Raw genomic sequence first — 24,452 nt, forward strand, 5'->3', positions numbered from 1 at the left:
TAGGGACTCTTCCGCCCGAAATGCATCACGTAGAGGGGTATCGCATGACCAGCCAGTCCTCCATTAACGCCCAAAAAACAACCGTTGTAGAAAAGAAAAGTCTCTTCTACCCGTCCATAGAACCGCGCTGCGGGTCTAATCCTTCTGGTGGGTTAGGCGCAACTGGATAGAAGGACCAGTCTCAATTGCGTTGGTCTCGAGATCCCAGCCAGCAGCCTTGAGGCTCTTCCAAAGCTCGTCGTAGTACTCATCAATCGGTTGACCGGTCGAAAATTCATATCTCGTATGAACAATGTGATAAGCTTCAATGTATGCTCGGAGGACATCTCGTGTCGAATAACCTTCCTTCATGTAGATCTTGATTTCGTCCGGAAGAATGAGGAAAAGATATCCGACCTTTACGTACTTCTCGAAGTTGAGACGCTGGATCTCGAGAGGGGTCGGAACCGTATCCACAAAAGTGATGTTAGGCTTGGTCCAGGTAATGATACGCTCCTCAGCGGCGACTTGATCAGGGCGGAGCACACGATGCTTGAGCTTGTCGATAACCATGCATAGTCGCTGCTTGTTCAACGTACGCATCTGGACAGCACGGACAGCCTGGTAGTTTGTCCAAAGGTGGACACTAACGAGAGTAACCATCCAGAACCAAACTGCAGCCTTCCCGTGCACAACCTGAAGGAACAAGCTGCCAATGAGCATGCCGAAGAGGCTGATAACTGTCTCCTGACTTCCATCTTTGGCATTAAGCTCAGCGAGGTTGCCTGTCTTGGCAAAGTGAGCACTAAGAGCAGCCTTAGAAGCACCACCTGAGACGCCACAGAGGGCACGAAGAATACCAGCGGTACAAAGGGCAGCAACCTTCTGGGGCGGGGGTAGAGCCGGGGATAGCACATCAAATAATAGTGCCAAGTCGTTGACAATGTCGGCAAGGAATCGGTAATACTTGCACTCGGGCGCAATAGCGCGACCACAACGGTGTGCGAACCAGATTGTGGCTAGACGGCCAGTTGACTCTTGGAGAACCGTAAGTAGGACAGCAGCTGTGGCCGAAGATGTGGAATCGCCGACGCCGAAACCCTGGAGCACAGCTCGGGACGATAGTAGACCAGCAATGGTGCTAGAAAACGCCTGAAGTGAATCCTATAATTCATATTAATTAACGGTCGCAAAAATTCGATTTGAAATCGGCGAATAAATGAAAGAAACTTACATAGATCTGATAGGGCGTGTAGTCCGGAGTCACAGAGTTGGGGTATCCAGCGGGTAGAAAGACATCCATCACAGCTTTGACGTAGCCTCGTGGGTGTTTGAGGTATGCGACGTCTTTGCCATCGGTAGTGTACACGCGCAAAGCGCCGGATTCCTCGATGGCGTAAACATAGCTAGGCATCTCGCCGTCCTTTTGGGGCGCCATTGTGAATTGATCTGACGGCGTACTGTTATGAAAAGTCGTCGTAAGGAGAAAATAAAAGTTGAAAGGGTGAAAAGGTTGAAAGGTTTGGTGTTGAACTGCGCGCCGATTATGACGTGGTAAGTTTGGGGCAGCTCTAGCTTGCGACTGCCTGCTGAATGTTATCTGTACCCCGCCATTACCCCGCGGTTTTGCAAACATTCTCACTAAACACCACGCTAGAATTACCCGTCGACCCTGCCTAATTTGGCATTACTAGGGTACTATACTACGTTTTCAGGGGTCGCGACGGTAGGGGAGTACCTAAGGCTGCTGGGCAGGTACGGCGAACAGCGCGATTGTGCTTGATCGTGATTGCCTACTTGTATGGGTACATACCGATCCTAAATATTGAGAAACACATGCTAGCAAACTTGTGCAATTTATTATAAATCATCTCATCCCTTAGAGAAATCACTCAATACTCTTTTCGTACTCAATAGATTATGTCTTCTTATAATGAAGCTTCTACATGAATATCATGTAGCTTACAACCAATCCAGGTATTAATAAAGAGATCAAATCCAGGCATTTATACAAATACTTAGAGGAATAAACCCTTAATATATTTTGCCTGTCATAACATCAATGCAATATTGCCATCCAGTCGATACTATAGAACTCCAATAGGTCACCTCAGGAGATTAGGGCCATGATCTACAGATTCGTGTTTGAAAAGATGGACCTGTCCCAATATCTAACCTGTCTCATCAAACCTTCTGCCTACCCAAGTTATTACATTCTCTGAAGTCAGGCCCAAGCTCGCTAAGCAGGACATCGACGAGACTCAGCGCACAATAGGTTTTCTTTAGCTTCCTTACCAACTCCGAGTATGCGACTACAACACCACAAATGACTACTACTTAAGAAAATCCACGGACCAATCCACATTTCTATCCTAGTTGAGGTTATCTTTAGAATCGAGCGGACTATATACCTCACTTGAGTATGGTAGCAAGGTTAACCGGATTCGTCAAACAAGTTCTCAGATACAGGCTTGATTACGCGCTATAGATCGATAATTGGAGAAGGAATAGCAGGTGTTTGGGGCTCTAACCTTGAAGAGGATTACTCTCATTGGGGGGATTTAGCACCTAAAGATTAGCAGGTAGTTGCGTTAGCGCCATTATAACGGATCAGGGGTAAAGTCGCATTCTATGAGGCTTAGACGAGGAACAACCAACAACATCTATATGAGGACATATGGTGTATACATGTATTATATCATTTTAAACTATTAGATAATTACCTCAAGCCTATGACTCTATTTAACATCTCGGATAGAAAACCATCACTTTCTAAAGAGGTATATACACCGGAGGGCGTCATAGCGCCTACTGGATTATAGGAGGCCCCTGAAATTTAGCGATATCCACTGAATTACCACGTGGAGCCCTACTGAAAAAGATGGGGGAACCCGAATCGTTGCCCCCTTACAAGTACCCGCCTCTCCCTGACAACGCGCATACGCGAATTTTAGAACTTCAACCATCTTTAGACTCTACCTCCCCTCTTCACGTCAACCTGCGCCTCATCAATCTGGACATAGATCCATTCTTTGACGCGTTATCGTATACTTGGGGAACGCCTGTATTCAGTGAGGAAATCATAGTCGAAAATAACTCATCTCTGGGGATTACGACGAATCTTCGCGATGCGCTGGTTCGCTTCAGACTACCGACCAAGTTGAGGCGTCTCTGGGTCGATGCGATATGCATCAATCAAAATGACATCAACGAAAAAGCCAGGCAGATCCCGCGAATGGCGGAGATCTACCGCGGTGCATCTTCCGTGTTAGTTTGGTTGGGTAGTGATTCAGATGGCGAAGCCCATATGAGGAAAATAGCCCTCTTAACCCAACGAATGCCAGGCCCAGAGAATATCGAGGAGCTGAAACGGGCATTCAACGGGCTTCTCCAACTGCCCTGGTTTGGTAGGCGCTGGATTATACAAGAAGTCTCGCTAAATCCCAATATTTTACTGTTCTGCGGGGCTTCTATGATCCCCTGGCTCAGACTGCTATTGATCCCTCAAAGAATATGGGGCTCGGATACTGCACCTAAACATCTGGTTCAAAGCTTTAGAAGCCTCTGGGAGTCTCACGTTCTAGCGGGCCGCCCACTTAGGATTCTAGAAATTCTAGCGGAGTTTTCAGAAGCAGGCTGTGCTGATGACAGGGACCGTATCTACGCCATCGCAGGCCTAGCGCCAGATGTGGCTTTTGTAGATGATGAGTCCAGCTCCGACAAGATAATTATCAACATCAATTATACCAAATCCACCCAGGAGATATATCGGGATTTTGCCGTTTCAGTAACGACTCGTTTCGAGCAACGTCGTGGTCAAACCGGCTATGATCGCTTCCGTCATGATCTGAATGGTAATGACTTCGTTAGACATGCTATGGATCGATCTGACAGCTCCCATTTTAATGGGAAATGTTCTTGGATACCCGATTGGCGTTTACCTATTATCCGACAATCCCTGCGATCGGGGTTTTCGGCTCTTCGGTACCCTCAATCACGAAATATAGAGACTTTGACGCTAGAAGACCCTTATTGCGTAGGAGTAGTCGACCACATATTCGAGGCTTTTCCTATGGATGCGAGCCCGAGTCTTGCAATTTCATGGACAAGGAAGCTTTTTGAATCGGTAAAAGAGCGGATGCTAGCAGAGGATCCCGATAAACAATTGAGCAATGACGACTCACAACTCGTGTGGCATCAATTGCTTATGCTCCTTACGGGAGGACAACACGTTCCTTCGACATTTCAGCAGTCGGATAATATCGAAGATTATATTGATGAAGTGTTAGCTTGGGCGAAAGGGCGTCTCGTGTTTATCATGTCACCACCAATTGCCCACGTTGGTCGGAAATGCTTGGTCTGGCCACAGCTGGGTATCGGACCATCGCACACTCGAATCGGCGATATTGTATGTACCCTCCACGGGAACTCGATGATTCGTCGAGATGATTCTAAGCCAGGCTGGTTTCAATCCCTGATATTTCGAAATACCCAACAATTGAAAGATACCATAAGCCCCAGTTCATTCTTGTGCATTCCTCAAGGAGTGGGATCGAACAAAGCAACAAACCCAAAGAACGAAATTCCACAGAATTCAATCACAGTGGATTGGTCCGACTTTGAATTCTTTCTGGTTGGGGAGTCCCTCGCATACGAACGGAGGACCGAAGACCGCCTAGGTATCACATTGTTTCTGCAGGTACAAGAGGCTCTGGCAAGAGCTGATACACAACGACTCATCCATGTCAAATCCATACGCATCCGTTGAAAGTTATATATCGCTCCCCATTATACTAATATGACTTGCAGGCAATTTGCGCAACATATGTTAGGCTCTTAGTTACCCATGGTGGAGGGGAACCACCGAAGCTTATATCCCTCTGAACGAATGACGGTATATGCTTCGGGATAACATAGTGGAGTTAAGACAATCCCTAGCGTGATACGATAATGTCTTGCCGTCGCGATATTAGCGTGGTGCTATACTGCGCCTAGCTAGAAGTAGCCGGGATGCTTAAGTCGTTCGGGGTCCAAGAGTGTATCCATGAACATTGTCAACATTCGCCTTCTCTCTTCAGTCCTTTTTAAGATGATAGGAGTAACACTATTCTTTTTATGGACGGTCGCATCTTTTTCGTATTTCTCTCAACGTAGCAAGACACGATTGAGGGTATGTATGCAAGGGCGATGTGGGCTAGTATATAAAACCTTCAGACTTTTACGGACTTAAAGTACCAGTCTCGTTATATCGCGGACTTAATAAAAAGTCACAAACCGATGGCATTTAACGAAATCCGCTACAAAGGCCATTAGATGTCCAAAGGCATCGATTGAAGCCCTTTAGTTTTCGCCGATTCATTCGCTAATTCGACGTCGTTATGGTCCATCGAAACGTGTTGGTAACACAGTCGGATATAGGTAGCCAGCTAATTCCGAAACCCGCAGCTATCCTACCTTTTTTCAATGAAGGCGATCCTCGATTGCTGAAGAAAGAAGATTATTTTCGATGGAGGTTTTAGATATCCACGGTCGAAATGTCTATAGTAACAGCCAGAGCACTCAGCCAGAGCACTCAGCCAGAATGGCCTCGGCCTCATGCGTACGATCTCCCCATGCCATCATTTCACGAAGCCTTAGTTCTTGGTTTTAAAACAAATGGTGGGGACTAATGAATTCCAACAGGTATGACACCGCACAGCGGAGCGGTACCAGACGAGGAGACATTCGCTGTGCTGAAGGCCGCGCTCGCAGCAGGCGTAAACGTATGGGGTGGGGCCGATTTCTATGGCACATCAGAACGCAGCTCACTACACTTGCTAGCACGCTACTTCACTCAGTATCCTGAGGACGCTGATAAAGTAGTAATCTGCATCAAGAGTGGCATCGTCGACATGCGTACTCTGAACATGGACGGATCCCCCGATGGCATACGCCGCATGTTGGCCAATGCCAATTCTACCCTTGGCGGCCGCAAGAAGATCGACGTCTTTGGTATTGCTCGCGTCGATCCTAAAACCCCTATCGAAGAGTCTGTGCGCGCTCTCGCCGAATTGAAGGCGGCAGGGGAGATCGGAGGTATCTTGTTGAGTGAAGTTGGCGCGAACACTATTCGCCGTGCTGCTTCTGTGGCCCAGATCGATATGGTGGAACAGGAAGTTAGCCTATGGGCGACAGGCATCTTCGAAAACGGCGTGGCAACAACATGCGGCGAGCTAGGCATCCCGATCGTTGCGCACACGCCAATTGGCGCCGGTAGTATGTGGCACCAAAACTCCTTACCCGTACCTACTCCCTTCTCCTACTCTGGTGCATCTTAGGGGTCAAGGCTCCCGAAAGCGCCGAAATTTCTCACAAGTCGTTCACTAAAAGAGCAACTAATTCCTAATTTTTGTTATTAGTGCTTACGGGGCGGATTAAGAGCATCGACGACCTACCTCACGGGTCCTACTTACGCATGTTCCCACGATTCCAACCCGAGAACTTCCAAAAGAACCTCGCCCTCGTCTCAGAGATAGAGAAGCTAGCCAAAGCTAAAGGTGTCTCACCTGCTCAACTCGCCTTGTCATGGCTAAAGCTTCAAAGCAAGAAACCCGGAATGCCCCTAATCATTCCCATTGCAGGTGCGAGCTCTGAGGCTAGGGTTAAGGAGAATGCCGCTATTATAGATCTATCGGACGACGATCTAAAGGCTATCACGGGCACTTTGGAGAGCTTTCCTGTTGCTGGAGATAGATATCCCGCCGCAGCGATGAAGCTCGTTGGGGTATAATCGATTTTAGGGACTCAAAGGGGTTCGATACTCCTCTCGGTCGATGGTGTGGTGGAGGTGCTTATGGGTAGCACTAAGTCCAAGTGTATACTACACGTGCGACTGATCCTGGGCTGGTCAGAACTGAATGATCGGGGGGGCGCACCTTATATCTATATCTAGATTTTGGTAACCGCAATCTGATGATCGTTCTCTGCTGCCTGTAAGTCGTTCCTGATAACTGTTATTAAGCGTTTGGATGATCACAGGGCAGGCTCGAAGTCTTATCTAAGCTCATCTCGATATGATTATGTAACGTAGGAAAAGGGGGTAGATGACGTATACGGTTACACCAAAAATAGGGGCTACGACCATACAAAAGGAATCACGCCACATTTCAAAAGACCAGGAACTATTTCCGCCTCTAATCAAAGAAGTGACGATATTCAATGAAATAAAATTCAGTCTGGTTAGGAGTCCGGCATAAATGAGATGATTCAGACTTGGTCTTCATAGTTGAAGCCTACGACTAGAGTTATCAAAGAGAATTTGGCTAGGACGAAGGTAACGCGATGTTCACGATAAACGGCCAATGAGGTATTAGCCGCGTCCGATTAAACTCTAACACCGTCGTCGCCTAAGATTTAGTCAACGCTGGCCAACGCACTGTCCCGCAATTTATCGTCAGGTACGTTTACGTCATAGCAACAGATTCCGGTCAGTTCCATCCATAATACGGGTCCGTCTCGGCAGCAGCGACGGGAAGGATTAGTATAAATAGGTGGCAATCGACAGGGCCAAACCTGAACCTCTATTCCTCCATCATTCCATCATTCCAAGACCTTTTCCAACCACGGAAACATCAACCCTTCATCACGATAATCAAATTCGTGGATCTTATTCTATAAATTACTTCAAACCACTATATATATCCCATAATGCATTAAAAACATGTCCCTTAAGCAAATGGATACCCCCTACGGCATTCTCCACCCATGCTGGGGGACCAACGACAACCGCAATCTAGCCGGCGACGCCGCGGGTGAAGCGTCTTGACGACGCCGGAAACCAACCTACCGTACCACCACCTATTCCCCAATGAGTAGCCATCTCCGTACACTTTCGCGTTAGCGAGCAATAGAACAACGAATACTTCAACGTTGTAGTCGCTATGTGAGAAGATATTTCCGATGAGAGGTCGAGTGTAGCTACTACCCATCCAGGGAAAAGAAACCCACTAGGGAGTCAGCTCCTCTAGGATTGGTGTTGGGCAAGACGGACAATAGGGATGGCAAGAAGAAGGATGATAGCGAAACGAGAGAGCTAAAACGGAACCTCCACTCTCCAACGCGTCCAGACACTTGCAAAACTACATGAGCCGACATCTATGCGCGGGTGGCTTGTCTAAAACACATAACTAAAGTGCTGACTTGACGAAAGGATTATGCTACTTGAAGGTTTTGAAGTGTAAGTTCACGTACCCCTGTACCTATTAACATGGCTCAATACGGTCTTCTTATTATTTGTCTAAATATCTGACTCTCCAATGGTGTGGTGATTAGTACTCGAGATCAAAGAACGGCGTCCACCCCGCCCCCCGACAGGAAACTTGAGTTTCATCTTGGCTCATGTCCTCTTCTTCTTGGGCTTCGCCCGCAGTTGTCGAGTTGTTCCCGTTTTGCGGGCTAACTGCGGCGCGTTTTTCAAGCCTCGCCAAACGGCTGTTCCAACGCGTTTCAACACTCTTCCATCTTCGACAAAACGCCCTTCTGGAGACTGCGTTGGTTTCTTCGGCGAGGAGACCGGTAATGCCTCCCACAGATTTAGAGACCTCGCGAGGCGGCAGTGTACCTCGCATCCCTTCGAGAGGAACGGGGGATCTAGGGTTTGCCATGTACCTGTAGAATTCCAGAAGCCTGTAAGGGTCGTATTCCCCCACAAGGCTATGGATGGGAGTCCAAAATGTGCGATGCTGTCCCTTGTACCGTAGACGATCGTCGGCCGTCGCAACGTTGCATGTCACTTTGCATTGGACTTCTGAGTGGTTCAATCTGACCCCTGAGATCTCCATTACGGACCACGCCAATCCTCCATACACGTTGTATCTAGGAAAGTCTCGTATGCAGCGACCAGATGAGTAGTCATACGATCCTACCCTAGCTCTAGTACGGGATGAGATTGGACCAAAGGTGTCATTTATGGGATCTTGTGAGATACGAATCTCTCCTGGCATATCGATGCGTGCGGCCGTTACGGCAAGACCGACGTTCGCTTTCATATCATCGAACCACTTGGGGCGGTAGAATCTGTATTGCTTGTCCTGGGGGTCTTTGTTGTCGTTCAACCTCTTTTCCTCCCGTCTGAAAAGGCGCTTTCGACGAACCACTACAGCATCCAACAGTTAGTCATCATCTATTGGCTTTATTACGTACCAGGGAAGGCAATAGTACAGATGCTGCTTGAAGGAAATTGGACAGTGATCTAATGAGGTTCAAGGTGACTTACGAGCATCATTGATAGGCCTAAGTTGGCGCGCATGCGCTGGATCTGGGTCTATTTCCTGCAACCACGCTGGGACTTCGAAACCGTCCTCAACGCCCATCTCATAGGTATGAATACTATCAGTACCCTTTGCTCGAATCAACAGTCGGAAAGTAGGCAGGTTCCACGGAGAGCAAATGTCGTATGTTTTGAGTAAGGAAGTATGGGCTTCTGCTAAGAAATGCTCAAACGGTGGTATGACATATGATAGCTCCCTCAAATCATGACATTGGCTCAAAAGTGTCAATACACTGTTCCTTTGGTAATCAGCGTTCCAATTGAGCCAGCGGTGTCTCCAGTATCTCACGTCGCCCGGCGTCGCTATGAGACTACCCTCGTCGATCTCAATATAACGAATCGCCGCACGTCGCTGAGGGGTGATAGCTGCCAGGAAGGCATGTAAGGATATTTGCGTGTTGAAGGAAAAAGTATTGACACGATAGAATATCGGGCAATATTTGAGATCTTCATAGATTTTTCGGCAAACCTGACTCAGGGCAACAACTGTTGGCTGTAGTTTCTTGCCTTTGGAAACCAACGTATATTTGTTGGAGCCGGCCATGAGATCGGTGGGGTAAATTGGGTCATCGAGAACGACAGCGAGTTCGTAGATCTTTAAGAGGATCTGACTTCATTTAAGTATGAGTTTATCAAGGATGAGATGAGCTGGCTAAGACGTACCTCAGACGGAATTTTCTTGAAGAGAGGAACTTCGTTATTCTGCGCAGTGATGTGGGCGAGAGGGTGCGTGTCCTCGCACCCATTGCCATTGGCATCAGGAACAATTACTCGCGTTTCCGAAGCCATTTCGTCGGACATTACGAGTTAGAGTTGTATGGATGCAGATGGAAGAAGTGTGGGAATTATCGCCGAAGCAGGTTTACTTGAAGTGAAAGGGATTGGAAGTTGTGTAAAAAGTCGGCGTGACAATGGGTGGAAGGTTTAGGTGTAAGGGATCCCAGAGGTTTCCAGTTCGCCGAAAAAATAAATAAATAAACAGGTTACGGTGCAATCACTCACAGATAATGAAGGAACTACCTGTGCACGGCGTGCCTTCCCCCGGAGGACCTGGACGAACTGTGTGCTTGCCTTGGTAGGGAAGGAACCTAAATAAACACAAGTGCTTGCCTCTAAAACAGTTCCTGCCTTCTACGTAGCTGCCTTACGGCGGGGGAATACAGGGGGATGGCAAAGTTAATACTCTAAGTTAGCGTTGCAAGGACCACCTATTTCACAGTGGAAATTACTACAGAAAAAAAAAGAAGCTATCGCGGGATTGGCTCAGCTTTCTTTTGCAGTAACAACTTACAAACACACATTTACACTGTTTTTTCACGTGCTTCTGTACCGTACCTTCTGTAATTCTCTACGACCTTAGGAAAAAAAGTTCTTTAAGTTTTTTTTTGTCTTGTTTCGATTTCGTTTTGTTTTTTTCGATTAATTTTATTACCCCCTACCCTCCCCCCACCCCATATTTTGCTCCTGCACTGGCACACAGTAGACCTTCTCCTAGTGTTTGCGTAAAATCGGCAGTAGACAAATAATAATAGGAGAACTACAAAAATACTATATATCTTAGTACCTAGGTACTTAAGCAATGGTACCCGTATGATATTACGTCTAATTTGATACAAAAGTACTAGTGGTTAATATGTTAGATTTGCGTCAATGGTTACTGCTACCTTGATATTTTAGGTAGTTGTAGCCTGGGATAGTAAATGTACATTGGTGTTCGAGGCAGGTACATGTTGAGTAGAATTGGTGGTAGGATACATCCCCTCTAGGCCTTGACGGCGAAGCCGCATACCCCAGGTACATATCACTATTGGTCTATTGGCCTACCTACCTAGTAATATATATATAATGAGTAGTAACGGTTAGTGATTCAACATGTAGGTACACAAAGACATACATATAGAAAATCAAATATGTCATACAAAGAATGAAGCATACTATATAGGAAGAATTGTATTAGCGTTGCAACATATGAAAAATGGCCTAAGGTATTCCATGATAAAACAATATATAAACTACATCAGCGATGGATTGTGATGGATACAGATAATCATAATAGCAACATTGATTCCTAAATTGTTTTCAATATCTATTTCATGGAGTTCCTCGCTTCTACCTAGGTAAAAAAATAAATAGTAACGCTATTTTCCACTTAGAATAATGTAGTCTTCCCATAAAGTTCGACCTTTCCAACCACAGGTCCTCTACGAACCCAATACTTGACGGCACCTCTAGGACGCTTCGGTTTAGACATGATGGTAGGTTTTCGATTACCGTCTTTGAATCGCCTGGTGCCTTCGGGCTTACCTATCCGGATCTCCCTGGCATCCCAAAATATGTCGCACCAGCATAGGTTACATAATCCTTCATGATACTTCTTTACCTTAGTATCTACGGTCCTTACAAGGTGACCTTTATGAAAAACGTGCCCACATTCGTGAGCGTAGCGGTCATAGGGACTGTATTTATATCCGTTACCAGATATGAATACTGGGGATTTTGGAGACTGGTCAGCCGTGAGGCTTTCACCGTCACTCTGGTCCGAATACTCGTGCATATTGTGCTGGATTTACGATTTACCTGCTTTCTAATCACTTAATTGTTGACGGGTATGGCTACTTGACCTTTCTTTTCATCTGTGTGATCGTAATCGATGATGGCAAATTTGGTTAGACAAAACTAGCTTCTCGCCAGCTGTAGCTGCTAGACTTATAATACTAGAGCTGATCGTATAATGTATTGTGCTCGGAAACAATGTCTCCTTGGAAATGAGAGGCGTTGTTGAACTTCTTGCTTTGTTCCCTATTCCCTATAATGGTATAGTAAAAGGGGTATATAAGATGGAGTGTAGCATGACGTTGGGCTTATGAAAACATAAAAACATCGAAGTTAGGAGTCTAAGCCAGCAATTAATACGGCCATTGATTCTCGTTGCATCAGGAGCAGGTTGTTTTAGTCGTAGTTATGTACCTAGGTAGGTAGGTCTGCAATAAATAGAAAAATAGGGGTTAGCTGTCTACCTAGGCACCCTGCTGTATCGCATTATTAGGCGCCTATGGAATTTTTAGTGGCCGTAAATCAGGTGGTTATACGCGGATCGTGTTCAGCTGCTAGGCGTACCTCAACTGGCGGCCTTGGTGGTTCCTTTAGAGGGGAGCATCGTGCATAGCGCACCCCCGTTTGGCAGTGCTTACCACTGCCCCGTCCCCTATTAGTACCCTAGTATACTACGGAGAACATAGCAACACGCAAAGAATAACGACACAGGATTTGATTCTGGCCCGTCCGCGCCTCAAATCTAGTTGTAATAAATATAATTCATCAAGGTAGAAATTACCAATAATAGTTATATGTAACAACTACATGTTCTCTCTTCGAATCGTTCATGTCTATAATACTCTTGGTAATTACCAAAAAGAGATGTAGAAGCTCTCCGATTGGTCAAATGAGAAAGCTTAGCTCTACTTCCAGGCTGAGCTCACTAGCAACATAGCCGCTATGCTAAGCTACCTAGGTATTTTTTCATCTATACTTCCGTTTATGCTATTGATTTGGATATGCCTAATGGCGACGCACGGTAGAGAATTTCGCTATACGAGTAGCGGAAACGAAGTTTCAGCAAGCGCTCATTTATATCTTCTTTTCCCCTTGAAAGGCACCATATAATCATCGCCAGGTTCCCACCTAGGTAGAAACAGGGCGCCTAATTTTATGTAGGTCTTACTCCTAGCGGTTAATAGCCCCTAATACAGATGTTTCGCATTTCCTTACCAGTGGAAGTAGGCGGCTCGGAACGCCTGTGTATGTCTTACTTATAGTGGGAGCTAGCGTACTACGGGCTCTGTTGTAGAATAAAGCAGTGAAGGTAAACCACCTAGGTACCCAAAGTATTTAGCATCACTTCCTTATTTATCGTTGGATTTTGGAGCTCGCAGGCGGGTGGGTTTCGATAACACTAGTATTCGGTAAGGTCGCATCGTCAATAAACCCATGGTACTCCGGGTTAACGACGAAGGAAATCCGATTAAGTTGGACATACTGGTCTACTGGAGGATTGCGATCGCGATTTTCTATTTGATTAAGCCCTCGATTTAGGGTTAGCACAACCTAGAGTGCCGTTTGGCATCTAGGATCGGGATGGGTTTATAGCAAGTTCTTTTCGCTGAATCTATCCGGTATGAACCCTTAATTAACACCCGTTATCACGTCGACGTTGGGTGTAGCAACGATTCCGAGGTTTATAACCCTGTCGCATTCGGCCCTAGCGTTCTGTAATGTACGTGATACCGACGGGCTGTATCCGATTAGCAGCACTTGACAGTCGAACAACTTCGACTCCATTTGGAATTCCAAAATATTAACCGGGGGTCTTGGGGTCATTCATGAGCTTACGCTACTTTGCACATAGCCCGAAGGTAAACTGATTGACTTGCACTCACGGCATAGCTCCCGCTCGTCCCATTCGAGCCTATTGAGTTAGATTGTCTAATTTGGTCTCCTTGCGTCGGCCAGCCAGCGAAGCAATGTGCAGCCGATTCAGGCAAGGTATCTTGGTGGCTGGTATTAAGTTTGGAGAGGCGAGTCATCCTCGTCGTCCCTGACTTGTAGAATGCCTGTAGGGAGAAAACATTTTCAAATGCCGTTGTCGGATAATGAATTGATCAAAGCGAAGTCTCGCGAGATAAACCTGCAAACCGGCTCAGTGCAAGCGAAATTACTCAAGGACGGTATTGGATCAATGTCTACTTGCTCCGATATCACCGCCGCTAGCGAGCGTCGAATCCCGAGGAATGCAGTTGTATAAATGGTGGCGGGTTTTGAGCAGTTAAACATGTGAAGCCGCTCGGAGGTGATACCCAGGTATATGCGAATACGTTCTACGTCGGCTAGAACACGAAGCATCACCTGGTTATAAAAATAACTCGCCGGAAGGTTTATGTCGTACCCGGAAGGTTTAGGTATGCTAGAGGGCATACTATACGGGAGCCGGAGCGCGGAAGCCATGGCCTCGGGAATTCTCGAAGTAATTTCACGCATTGTGCTTCGTGAGTGATCATATTCGAATACGAAGAGTTGCTATTAGAATTATCCAATTTCTTCCGAAGTAAGGGAGAAGACCGATAGTCGAATTGGAAGTTGCAAAAAGAAATGCGGCATACCTCGGCAACGCAACTAACCTAACCCTTTATTCAACGAGGTATCTCAATATCGCATCTCAAAAATGCCAAGCTAGATGCAAGTTGATACGTTTGCGCGCTGAGTATAGGCATCAAGTAACCGGAATCTACGATGTAGCTCGTGCCCGTCTCGATGGTTCATGAGCCTGAAGCCTCAGAACACCGGTAATTCAAGTAAGACGGGAATCGCGGCTACTCCGTTCATCCGCTTCCAACAGCAACAACTTCCTCGGCAATCCACACGGGAGATAGCTCCACGGGAATAGCCATGCCCCTATTGCATGGTGACTTGCGGCTACACCGCATTGTATTCACATCGGATATTAGATATCTTATCAAAAGAAGATCACGTTTCGAACCGACTAAATGGCGCATGTTAGCATGCTCCTCGGAGGGACTTCTTCAGCCTATGGGGATACTTAGTGCCAATATGGCTAGCCCTAGTCAGCCTCGAGGAAATTTCGGCTCGAAAAGGAAATAGCTGGCATCGCCGAAACAACGGATCTAGTCTATACAGACTGAAAGGGTCCATGGATATTAGATTATTTAAAAGTTTAATAGGGATACTGTCAAGCTCGTCATCAATGCTACGTGCTGATGCGGATAGGAGGTTGACCCTGACCGACCTTATTTTAAATCCCCTTACCTAATTCTGTTTGGATATGGTGACATCGCGGCATTCAGGGGTTTGTAGTGTATTCCACTTCGCGAACCAGGTCTCTAGAGTGACGTCAGGATTCTGGCACAGAGAAATAACATTGAAGGATCAATAATAATACGTTGTGATTTCCTAAGGCATAACAATAATGAAAATTGTGACCCAACTGCAGGTCGCCCCCAATTAAGGGGCATAAAATTGGACAGTCGCTTCTGTTACATATCCATTGCGCTTCATAAGAGCTGCAAGGGAATGAGAAAGGCTACTGGGGCCCAAGGGACTTAGCCAGTCGGTTGGAGTCGGTGAGCATTATTCCAGTGTATCCGCACAATGCACATATGTACCTAAGTAATAGTCAGTAATTCATACGAGAGACCGTACGAAACCGCCAATAATGGTACTTGCCGAGTTTATTGCCTTGCTCCACGAGGTTTCTGTATCTGCCACGTGCGGACCAATGCAAGCCTTCTTTCCTTACAAGGCTGGCCGGTTATGTTATGCAAGTCCCCATTTAACACCTAGGAACTAGTTGTGATCGCCTATGGAAGTCGTTTGATAATCGTCCAACAAGGGTCTTTTGGACTTTGATCTACAGAAGCCGAAGCATTTGAAGTGGACATGGCCTCCAAGTAATGTAGTTTCGTCTTGTAATCCGACAGCAATGAGATGAGTTGGTGTTGTAGAGGCTTCACACAGTAAGATCTAAGGCGCCGTCGCCGCGGTTGAGAGGACCGCATCTTGTGATACCTGACAACAAAACAATGTCTTCAACATCGTATATTGCGTTGGCGTGGATTTGACCAGTGGACAAGCTTTTTAGCATGGGGGCTAGTAGGTAACATTGCGATCGACCATGCTACCGTTAGGGCCCCACGCGGGGACAACAACCCCTTGTCTAGCACTAACAGCATTGTATTATTACAACGCACGGTGATAGTTCTCCTGCAGCTTGGTAAGGCACCAGTTCGACTTCAACCTCATCGATGAGACGCTGTAAATCCTGGCTGAATCCATCCTGCTGGTATCCATTCTGTTGTGTACCATTCATGTTTGCCAAGACCCTGTGCCTGAATGTTATTCGCCAATAAGATGAGAGGGTGGAAAGTGTCCATCACTATTCCAGTCCTTGACCTAGTGACGACATTGGAAAGGATGATAGACTCACCAGAGTGGATGAGGGTAGAATCAACATGGACGAAATGAATGCAAAACTCAGGGGTCTAAGTGGTGAGCCGGTTCCCTCGGGGGAGTATATATCTGCCGTCGCCAGTCAGTATAGACAGATTCCTTCTTTTCCTTCCTCATCCAACAATCGATCAGCTTACAGTGTCTCTCACTTAGTCGCTCTCTACTTTCCAACTTAGTCACTCCTTGATATCTTTAAGCTCCTCAGCTTTTTCCGCTTACGTAAAACTCGCTTCACCGCAACCAACACAATACCCAACAGCCAAAATGCGTTTCACCAACTTCGCTCTCGCTGCTTTCTCCATGGGCTCTGCCCTCGCTGCCCCGGCCGTCCACCAGCAACAGGCTCGTGCCATTGAGCTCCTCAGCACTGCCATCACCACCGTCACTGGTGTCCAGAAGACGGTTGAGGGTGACCTAAAGCTCATCTGTATGTGATTCATAATCCGATGCATAATTCTCTATGCCACTAACATAAAGTGCAGCTGGCCTCGTCGTGGGTGTTAACGTCAACACCACCACTTTGGTTCCCCAGATTGAGCACACCCTCCTTGAGGTTGTCAGTGAGGTTACCAAGATTGCCAGCCCCGTCTTGTCCCTCGTTGGTGAGGGTGTTCCCCAGCTCGCCGAGTCGGAGCTCCAGCAGCTTCCTCAGCTATTGAACGGTGTCCTCTCCATCGGTAACGGTATCAAGACCACTGTCGGTCAGGTCGTCAAGGGTGTCTCTGGTGGTAAGTATCAATGGATCCAATGCTTTCTAGGTCAATGCTAACATGTATCCAGATGCTCTTACTGCCGTTAAGCCTGAGCTACAACTCGTCCTCTCCATCGTTGAGCCCATTGCCAAGCCTGTTGTCGGTCTCGTCCAGGGTCTCCTTGGTGAGGTCGCTCCTGAACTTGCTCAGGAACTTCAGGGTCTCCTCGGTGACGTTGAGGGTCTCCTCGGAAACATCCTCGCTCCCGTTGCTGGCCTCCTTGGTGGCAAGGTCCTATAAATGCATTCTCCCATTTGAGCCTGTAAGGTAGTTGATGCTTTCATCGCGAAGGAGTTTTGAGGAAAGCGCTTCTGGACAGGATACTGCATGCTCATGATTAAATGCTTGGATACCTTTTAGCATTTCTAAATACAGCGCAAGCCGAATTTAATTGATTATATTCGGCTGACTATTACTTTGATTTTTGCTTCGTGTGAGATGTTTCGTATAAAGTTTGAAAATGTTCTGTGGGAATCGGAGTTTTTAATATTTAGGTAGTGTTATCAGTACTTCGATAGGCGTGTTTTTGACGTTTCATAACGTACGCCACCTTCCTCATCACTAGACCGTTTTAATATGTGCTGTAAATTTACCAGGCACCTACCTAAAAGGGTCACGGAAAGAACACATAAGTACTATGAATGTTTTCTTGCTGGGGTACTCCAAAGTTCCAACGTGACTGCTTTTCATTTCAATGTTGCCATAAATGTAAATATCTCATCTTTTTTTCACTTAAAACCCAATATCCCGTAGTGTACTTCTAGCAAGGAAATCTCTACAAGTATTCGATACCTTCAAGATGGCATTTCTACTTGACAGCGCTCGTCGCAATTGGCAACTCTTCTATCCTTCCGACGTGCGCAAGTCCCCTGCACCACTTCGATTCGGAATCCTTGGCGCTGCCAATATTGCGTAAGTATTCTACATCTACCCAATACTATGCTGAGTCAACCTATCCAGAAACCAAGGCAGTGCTAATTATACAACGAATTGTCTTGAATTAGGGCAAATGCTCTCATTACTCCTGCGAAGACTCATCCTGAAGTCATAGTTCAAGTCGTAGCCGCCCGAGACCTCTTAAAAGCAAAGGCTTTCGCGCAGAAACACCGAATACCAGAAGTAGCCAGGACATATCAGGGTACGTAAGTCCCGGCATCAACCTGTAATTCGCATTTAGTGCTAAAAATTAGTGCACGCCTCCCCTACCAGATATACTTAATAATCCTAACATCAATGCCGTCTACATACCTCTACCCAATGGATTACACTACGAGTGGGCTTTCCGCGCACTCGCAGCCGGGAAGCATGTACTTCTAGAGAAGCCTTCGGTGAACAATTCAAGGGAAGCCGAAGCTCTCTTCAACAGCCCACTTCTAGATGGTCCCCAAGCTCCCGTTCTCTTAGAAGCGGCTCATTTCGTATTTCACCCTGCCTGGGCGGCGTTCATGTCTTATGTTAAACCATACCACGTCTCCAGCGCCAAGGCCGTACAATTCGCCCCAAAACTGATGTTTGGCAAGAACAATATCAGATATCGATATGACCTCGGGGGTGGTGCTCTTATGGATCTTGGTGTTTACGGAGCAAGCGTTTTAGCTCGAATATTCGCGACCATCCCAGAATTATGTGAAGAATGTGTCACGCAACCTAGTTCGTCTGATCCGAGGTGCGATCGCCAATTCAAGGCCCGGTACCGGTTCCCTGGCGGTAGATACGGCGTGATGGAAGGTGACCTGAATTCGTTCGAGATAAAACCCGAAATCCTTGTGGTGCATAATCCCATTATAGTGTCCGGCGAAGAGGCGGGGATCGAACTGTCCCCGGGACTAGAAGTAGTACGAATCCGCAAGGTCAGGTTCTCAGTTTACCTTCAGCCGTCGTACCTGCATTACATCCAAGTCGATGACGACTTCAAGATACGAGGGATCGAAGATCCCACAAAACGTGTTATTAAGAGCTGGTCGGTCTGCAAGGCTGTGAAGGCTTACACATTCCGCGATATTGGCATCGATCAACCGGGCGAACCCGATTGGTCTACATACCGGTACCAACTCGAGCAATTCGTGAACAAGATCCGCAACCGTGAGGTACAACAGTGGGTAGATGGCGCTGATTCAATCAATGCCATGAAGATGGTCGATATGGCTTATACGAAAGCAAAGTTGCCGTTGAGGCCGATGAGCGAGTATACACTGCCACCGGAAGCATAGGGGCTGAGGGCATACATGTGAGGGCTAAGGTGAACAGTATTTTATATCCCCTTTTTTTTTCTCGGAATAATTAGCAGTACTTCGACTCGTTAAGCCAACCCTTCAGAGGTGTCGGTTGGGGCAGATACCAACCACAACCACCGAAGAGGACGAATATGGCATTACATACGAATAATAAGCTGAATAGAAAGCGTCTATCATTTGAATTAACTTCTTAATAAATCCTAAATGCGATATCTCAACCTTGAGGAAACCCCCATCACTACTTACATATACTTGCTAGTGTTATGCATATAAGCAAACATGTATAAAGTGATATAGGAAATTTCGCCTGTATTTTCAGTGGATCCTTAAATTTCCTACCCTTTTGGAATTCGTCTCTGAACCATTTTATCTCACCATGGCGACCGACACTCTTCCCGAAAGCGTCGGCTTCCTTACAGACGCTGCACATCTTCTTATGAAATCGGCTCCAGAGACCTCGGCGTATATTATGTCACAACGGAACTCGTTAATGTTCCATAATGATTTAGAGCAGTCGGGTATGCAGAGGCAACACGTCTGTGGTGCCTGTGGTCATATCATGATCCCCGGGCAAGGGAGTGAGCTTAAGATCGATACTAACAAGACTATATGGAAAAGGAAGAACAGCAGAAGCAACGGAACTTCGAAGAGGACGAATGAGAAGACCGTGCGAACAGCTGGATGTCGGAAACGATTTACTTGTGAGATGTGTCATCGTTACACCGATATTTCGATTCCTCCACCAGCACCTATTTCTAGGCGTCGCCAACTAAAATCCTCAAAACCCCTAGTTCTGGGTGCACCAGCTTCTATTGTTTCTGCTACTTCTATTTCGGAACCAGGCAAGGTCTCTGCCAATGCCAACAGTAAGAAGAGAGCTAAAAGTAGGAAGCAAGGTCTTCAAGCATTACTTCAGCAAGCGCAATCTTCTGCTTCCAAACCCCAAAATGGCCTTGGTTTAAGTCTTAGCGACTTCATGATGAAGTGACTTAATTCAATGATTCCTTCTACGTTTATTATGTACCTACGTACATGACAGCTAGGGGGTTGCTACGCTGCTTACGGAAGCTACTATGGCCTTGGGAAGCCTCAGCTTCTGGACCTTTCCAACAGGGACTAGCAATCACTAGCTCTCAGGCGATGGTGCGCTGATAAGCCTGATATGTCATAACCCCGCGCTACCGCGACCAAGACCGAAACTGCCCCTCCAAAATTTTTGAGTCAAGCAGAAAATCGAACGCTTTCGATCAACACCCTTAACTCGGCAACAAACCAATATTCGACGGAACGACATACAACTATTTGTATCGAATAATAACTAAAGAGTTTACAAAGGATCGAATATGCCTTCAACTGAAGAGCAAGGCAACTCGAAGAAACAGTCCTCGACTGATTTCTTCGAGTCCATCGGCCAGAAAGCTGGACACCTCAACCCCACTACTAATGGCACAAATGGTGTCGCGCACACGGGTGACGATGACGAGAAGGTCGTCGAAGAAATTGAGTCGCTATGCATGAACTGTCATGAAAATGTAAGTCTACTTTCCAATCATACCCCAACCACACGAATTCCTTTGCTAACGATCATATAGGGCACCACGCGCATGCTCCTTACTAAGATCCCCTACTTCCGCGAAGTCATTCTCATGTCCTTCTCCTGCGACAAATGCGGCTTCTCCAACTCCGAGATACAAGCTGCCGGCACCATCCAGCCGAAAGGCTCGAGCTACATATTACGATTAACCGACATGGCCGACTTCGAACGACAAGTCGTCAAATCCGATACTGCTATCGTCAAATTCATCGAGCTAGACCTCGAAGTCCCCTCGGGCCGCGGACAACTCACAAACGTCGAGGGTCTATTGACCACTATAATGGATGATTTAGAACTCGGACAAGAGGCGCGAAAGGAACAAGCACCAGAGATCCACGCGAAGATCGATGAGATCATCGAGAAAGGCCGGGCTATGCTAGCGGGCGAAGCCTTCCCCTTCCGACTCTCCGTCGACGATCCAGCGGGTAACTCGTGGATCACCCCTAACATGCGCGATGGCGTAGGCAAGTGGGAGAAACACGAATACATCCGAACGCCCGAACAAAACGAAGCCCTCGGTCTCGCCCCCGCAGACCCAACCACCGGCGCCGCTCCCTCAACCGACGACGACGACATCATCCCTGACCAAGTCTACGAATTCCCTGCCACATGCCCCGGTTGCATGCACCCCTGCACGACCAACATGAAAATGGTTGATATCCCGCACTTCAAAGCCGTAGTCCTAATGTCCACCGTATGCACCGACTGCGGCTACCGATCCAACGACGTTAAGACCGGTGGCGAGATCCCCGAACTCGGCAAGAAAATCACTCTTAAAGTCGAAACAGCCGAGGATCTCGCGCGGGATATCCTAAAAAGCGAAAGCTGCTCCCTCGAATGTCCTGAGCTGAATCTCCAAGTCAATCCCGGCACTTTAGGGGGCCGCTTTACAACTGTCGAGGGATTACTCACACAAGTCCGCAACGACCTACACAACCAAATCTTCGAAACCGGTTCCTCGGAGGGTGGGGACTCGTTAAGCTCTAACGAGCGCTCGCAATGGAATGCATTTTTCGAGGGCATTGATGCGGCGATTAAGGGGGAGAAGAAATTTACTATTATCCTGACGGATCCGTTGGCTAGCAGCTACGTCCAGAAGGCTGTAGATCCGGATCAGGTCGATCCGCAGATCGAGACGGAGGATTATGAGCGTACGGAGCAGGAGGAGGAGGATCTTGGGTTGAAGGATATGAAGGTTGAGGGATATGGTGAGGATGCTGCTAATGGGACTACCGCCTAAACCCGAGACCTTTGGTGATTCGGAGGTTAAAAGATGGAAGGGCTGAGTATTTGAATTTTAGAAGCATGAAGATACCTGATTAGAGTTCCGAAAAGGAGTATTATTCACTCGAAGGAAATAAAAAGTGTTTTTTTGCGTTCGCTTTTTGATTTTTATTATGCCTTCATGCTTTTGTGCAGTTGGAAGCTAAATATCTACCTAGGTAGGTAAGCTATAAGCGCTGCTATGCTAGAGAAATCGCTAGACTAATGCTATACTCCATTTTCATATGGTTTTACACCTTCACGTCCCCAGTATCACCGATTATTCAGGGCTCAATGTCTTCGATGTTCAAACTCTCCCATATCGAGGATATAACATCGTCAATACTTTGGTCAATAACATCCTGATTGACGTCAATCCACTCGCTGTCGTCGAGATTCTGCTCGATCATGTCCCAGTTTACCAGAGTCTTCGGAAGCAATTTGGGTAGACAGTAGTCACCTTCTTTCGGCGGATCCGGCCGGCACATGTTGGAAGCCGAGCCTGGGAGCACCTTCGGAGGTGGCTGATCCAAGTAATGAAGCTGTAGGCTTCTCCATAGACGCTTGTAATCCGTGGTTGATTCCAGTAAGATACCGCCGTGTTCCCAATCTTTTTCTTGAGTGACCAAGCCCCGTAGTGCCCCAACCTCTTTGAAGAAGTCGCATGCGATGCCACCAGAGAACACACGTAACATATCAGGGTTGGAGTATAAGGCATTTGTTTCGGCAATGCAACGAGCGTCGGCGGCTTCTGGTTTGGTGCCATATCCGGCAAAGAATACTGGGACGTGTGTTTTGCCGAACATTTTAATAAGCTTAGCAACGCCAACATCGACCTTTTTGTATGACTTTTCAACCCAGTCGAAGTCTTCAAACTATATGACAGATAAATAGTAATTAGCAACATATCAATACGCCTTTGATTTTGATATAAGTCGTTTGGTTAACGTACCGAGAAGAAGTCGACGGTCTCTGACACGTCTCCCGAACAATAATACTGAAACTTCGGCTCCACCGTAGGGTTTATAGTTTGAACTTCTCTAACCATTATACCCACTGGAATGGTCCTCATGCCCGTCTTCTCAGTTAGCAGTCTTGTGTAGCGTTTGATATCGCGTACGATGGCGCGGGTAACAACGGCCACGGCAGATTCGGTGAAATGGCCGTCGTGACAATGGGGGACGACATATCCTAGGATGTTGATGTACTTCGCCATCATCTCGGCAACTCGTAAGAAATAAAAAATATTTTCCCTGTTGTACCAACGAAGGGGGTTTCTGTTCCTCGCGTCACTTGTTTCATTTCGGTGACCGATGCACTATTCCAGTAGTTTCGTGTGAGCAATAAGATATGTCGCTTTAGAGGAAAGTGGTGGGATTTTGCACCAAAAAATTGATTGAATCGAGAAGAACATCTGGAAAGGAGTAAAAACTCACTAGTATCACATATATGCCAGCTTCAGCTAGCATTTTCATGGCAGCATCGTGGTTTTTGTTGAGTTCGACAAAAGCTGGTATCCCCTTATTGTGAGTCTTATGCTTACGATGAGATTAAGGGGGGGTATGTCGCTAATCGCTCTACTTACGAATGTATATTGTATTGATTCCTAGTACTTTCATGAAGGGGATACTAAGTTCTAATTCGAGGAGCCCATCGTCGGATAATGGATCGTCAGATATCCGACCTGGTCTGTAGGCACGCTGTTGGTACACGACTCCGTTTATGAGGAACTAATCATTAATTAGACCTCCGTTGAGCTTCCGGGGATCGTGTCTGGTTTTTTAGCGACTTACACGGTCGTCGCCGACATAGAAGTAACGCCCTCTGACGGTTATTGGTGTCTGTATTTTCCCCATAGCTCTTATGTTGCCTTGTGTCTTATAGGTGTTACTTGCTAAGGCTTTGGTGACTATTTATATGACCCTGCCGGGGGAGAGGTATAAAATGAAGTAAATGATATCGAATTAGTATGGTGGAATTGAGGAGAAAAATAGAAATGTCGAATTGAACTAGGTTCAAGATATTTTTATTTAACATATGGTATGGTCAAGCCCCATAACGTCATAAGGCTTGGAGATAGGGGCGCCTTCCGTGCGTCTGTGAACCCATAGAGGTGGTCGAGACTGCCCGTTTACCTACCACTAGGCGCCTACCATTTAACGTTGCTAATCGTATGATGAAACTAAATTTTATGTATAACTGACCGAATGTAGCTGCCTACCTGCATAGTACACTTGAGCCTTGCTCTTGTACCTGTCCTAAGATTCTGAAGCGATACAATCATTCTGCTTGGGGTTGATACT

General features: G+C 46.7%; 9 protein-coding genes across 9 annotated transcripts; 6 read left to right on the forward strand and 3 right to left on the reverse strand.

The window, feature by feature from the left end:
- Positions 1–135: 135 nt before the first annotated feature.
- Positions 136–1,417, reverse strand: F4822DRAFT_429603 (vitamin B6 photo-protection and homoeostasis-domain-containing protein; the record flags this gene model as incomplete). Its single annotated transcript, XM_051461130.1, has 2 exons — positions 136–1,143; positions 1,214–1,417. The coding sequence occupies 2 exons, from the start codon at positions 1,415–1,417 to the stop codon at positions 136–138; spliced, it is 1,212 nt and encodes a 403-aa protein (XP_051314763.1).
- A 1,443-nt stretch (positions 1,418–2,860) lies between these two features.
- Positions 2,861–4,747, forward strand: F4822DRAFT_429604 (heterokaryon incompatibility protein-domain-containing protein; the record flags this gene model as incomplete). Its single annotated transcript, XM_051461131.1, has 1 exon — positions 2,861–4,747. One exon carries the CDS (start codon positions 2,861–2,863, stop codon positions 4,745–4,747), a length of 1,887 nt encoding a protein of 628 aa, XP_051314764.1.
- Positions 4,748–5,392: 645 nt separating this feature from the next.
- On the forward strand, positions 5,393–7,217 carry F4822DRAFT_265315 (putative aldo/keto reductase). The gene is made up of 3 exons (XM_051454626.1): positions 5,393–5,578; positions 5,662–6,234; positions 6,378–7,217. The coding sequence occupies exons 1-3, from the start codon at positions 5,575–5,577 to the stop codon at positions 6,746–6,748; spliced, it is 948 nt and encodes a 315-aa protein (XP_051314765.1). The 5' UTR covers positions 5,393–5,574; the 3' UTR covers positions 6,749–7,217.
- A 1,068-nt stretch (positions 7,218–8,285) lies between these two features.
- On the reverse strand, positions 8,286–10,087 carry F4822DRAFT_429606 (uncharacterized protein; the record flags this gene model as incomplete). The annotated part of the gene is made up of 3 exons (XM_051461132.1): positions 8,286–9,112; positions 9,233–9,893; positions 9,950–10,087. The coding sequence occupies 3 exons, from the start codon at positions 10,085–10,087 to the stop codon at positions 8,286–8,288; spliced, it is 1,626 nt and encodes a 541-aa protein (XP_051314766.1).
- A 6,483-nt stretch (positions 10,088–16,570) lies between these two features.
- F4822DRAFT_429607 (uncharacterized protein) lies at positions 16,571–17,298 on the forward strand (the record flags this gene model as incomplete). Its single annotated transcript, XM_051461133.1, has 3 exons — positions 16,571–16,733; positions 16,789–17,034; positions 17,087–17,298. 3 exons carry the CDS (start codon positions 16,571–16,573, stop codon positions 17,296–17,298), a joined length of 621 nt encoding a protein of 206 aa, XP_051314767.1.
- Positions 17,299–17,643: 345 nt separating this feature from the next.
- On the forward strand, positions 17,644–19,523 carry F4822DRAFT_265423 (oxidoreductase domain-containing protein). The gene is made up of 3 exons (XM_051454627.1): positions 17,644–17,970; positions 18,063–18,196; positions 18,268–19,523. The coding sequence occupies exons 1-3, from the start codon at positions 17,858–17,860 to the stop codon at positions 19,266–19,268; spliced, it is 1,248 nt and encodes a 415-aa protein (XP_051314768.1). The 5' UTR covers positions 17,644–17,857; the 3' UTR covers positions 19,269–19,523.
- Positions 19,524–19,580: 57 nt separating this feature from the next.
- F4822DRAFT_265444 (uncharacterized protein) lies at positions 19,581–20,838 on the forward strand. The gene has a single exon (XM_051454628.1). It carries the CDS (start codon positions 19,669–19,671, stop codon positions 20,278–20,280), a length of 612 nt encoding a protein of 203 aa, XP_051314769.1. The 5' UTR covers positions 19,581–19,668; the 3' UTR covers positions 20,281–20,838.
- F4822DRAFT_265447 (zinc finger protein zpr1) lies at positions 20,459–22,280 on the forward strand. The gene is made up of 2 exons (XM_051454629.1): positions 20,459–20,824; positions 20,885–22,280. The coding sequence occupies exons 1-2, from the start codon at positions 20,636–20,638 to the stop codon at positions 22,124–22,126; spliced, it is 1,431 nt and encodes a 476-aa protein (XP_051314770.1). The 5' UTR covers positions 20,459–20,635; the 3' UTR covers positions 22,127–22,280.
- On the reverse strand, positions 22,280–24,168 carry F4822DRAFT_265453 (glycoside hydrolase family 72 protein). The gene is made up of 5 exons (XM_051454630.1): positions 23,943–24,168; positions 23,735–23,879; positions 23,586–23,659; positions 23,102–23,467; positions 22,280–23,024 (listed from the first exon to the last, which is right to left on the reverse strand). Exons 1-5 carry the CDS (start codon positions 24,003–24,005, stop codon positions 22,434–22,436), a joined length of 1,239 nt encoding a protein of 412 aa, XP_051314771.1. The 5' UTR covers positions 24,006–24,168; the 3' UTR covers positions 22,280–22,433.
- Positions 24,169–24,452: the final 284 nt, after the last annotated feature.

This window comes from Hypoxylon trugodes, assembly GCF_022578975.1.
Source record: "Hypoxylon trugodes strain CBS 135444 unplaced genomic scaffold F4822scaffold_5, whole genome shotgun sequence".
Classification (NCBI taxonomy): domain Eukaryota; kingdom Fungi; phylum Ascomycota; class Sordariomycetes; order Xylariales; family Hypoxylaceae; genus Hypoxylon; species Hypoxylon trugodes.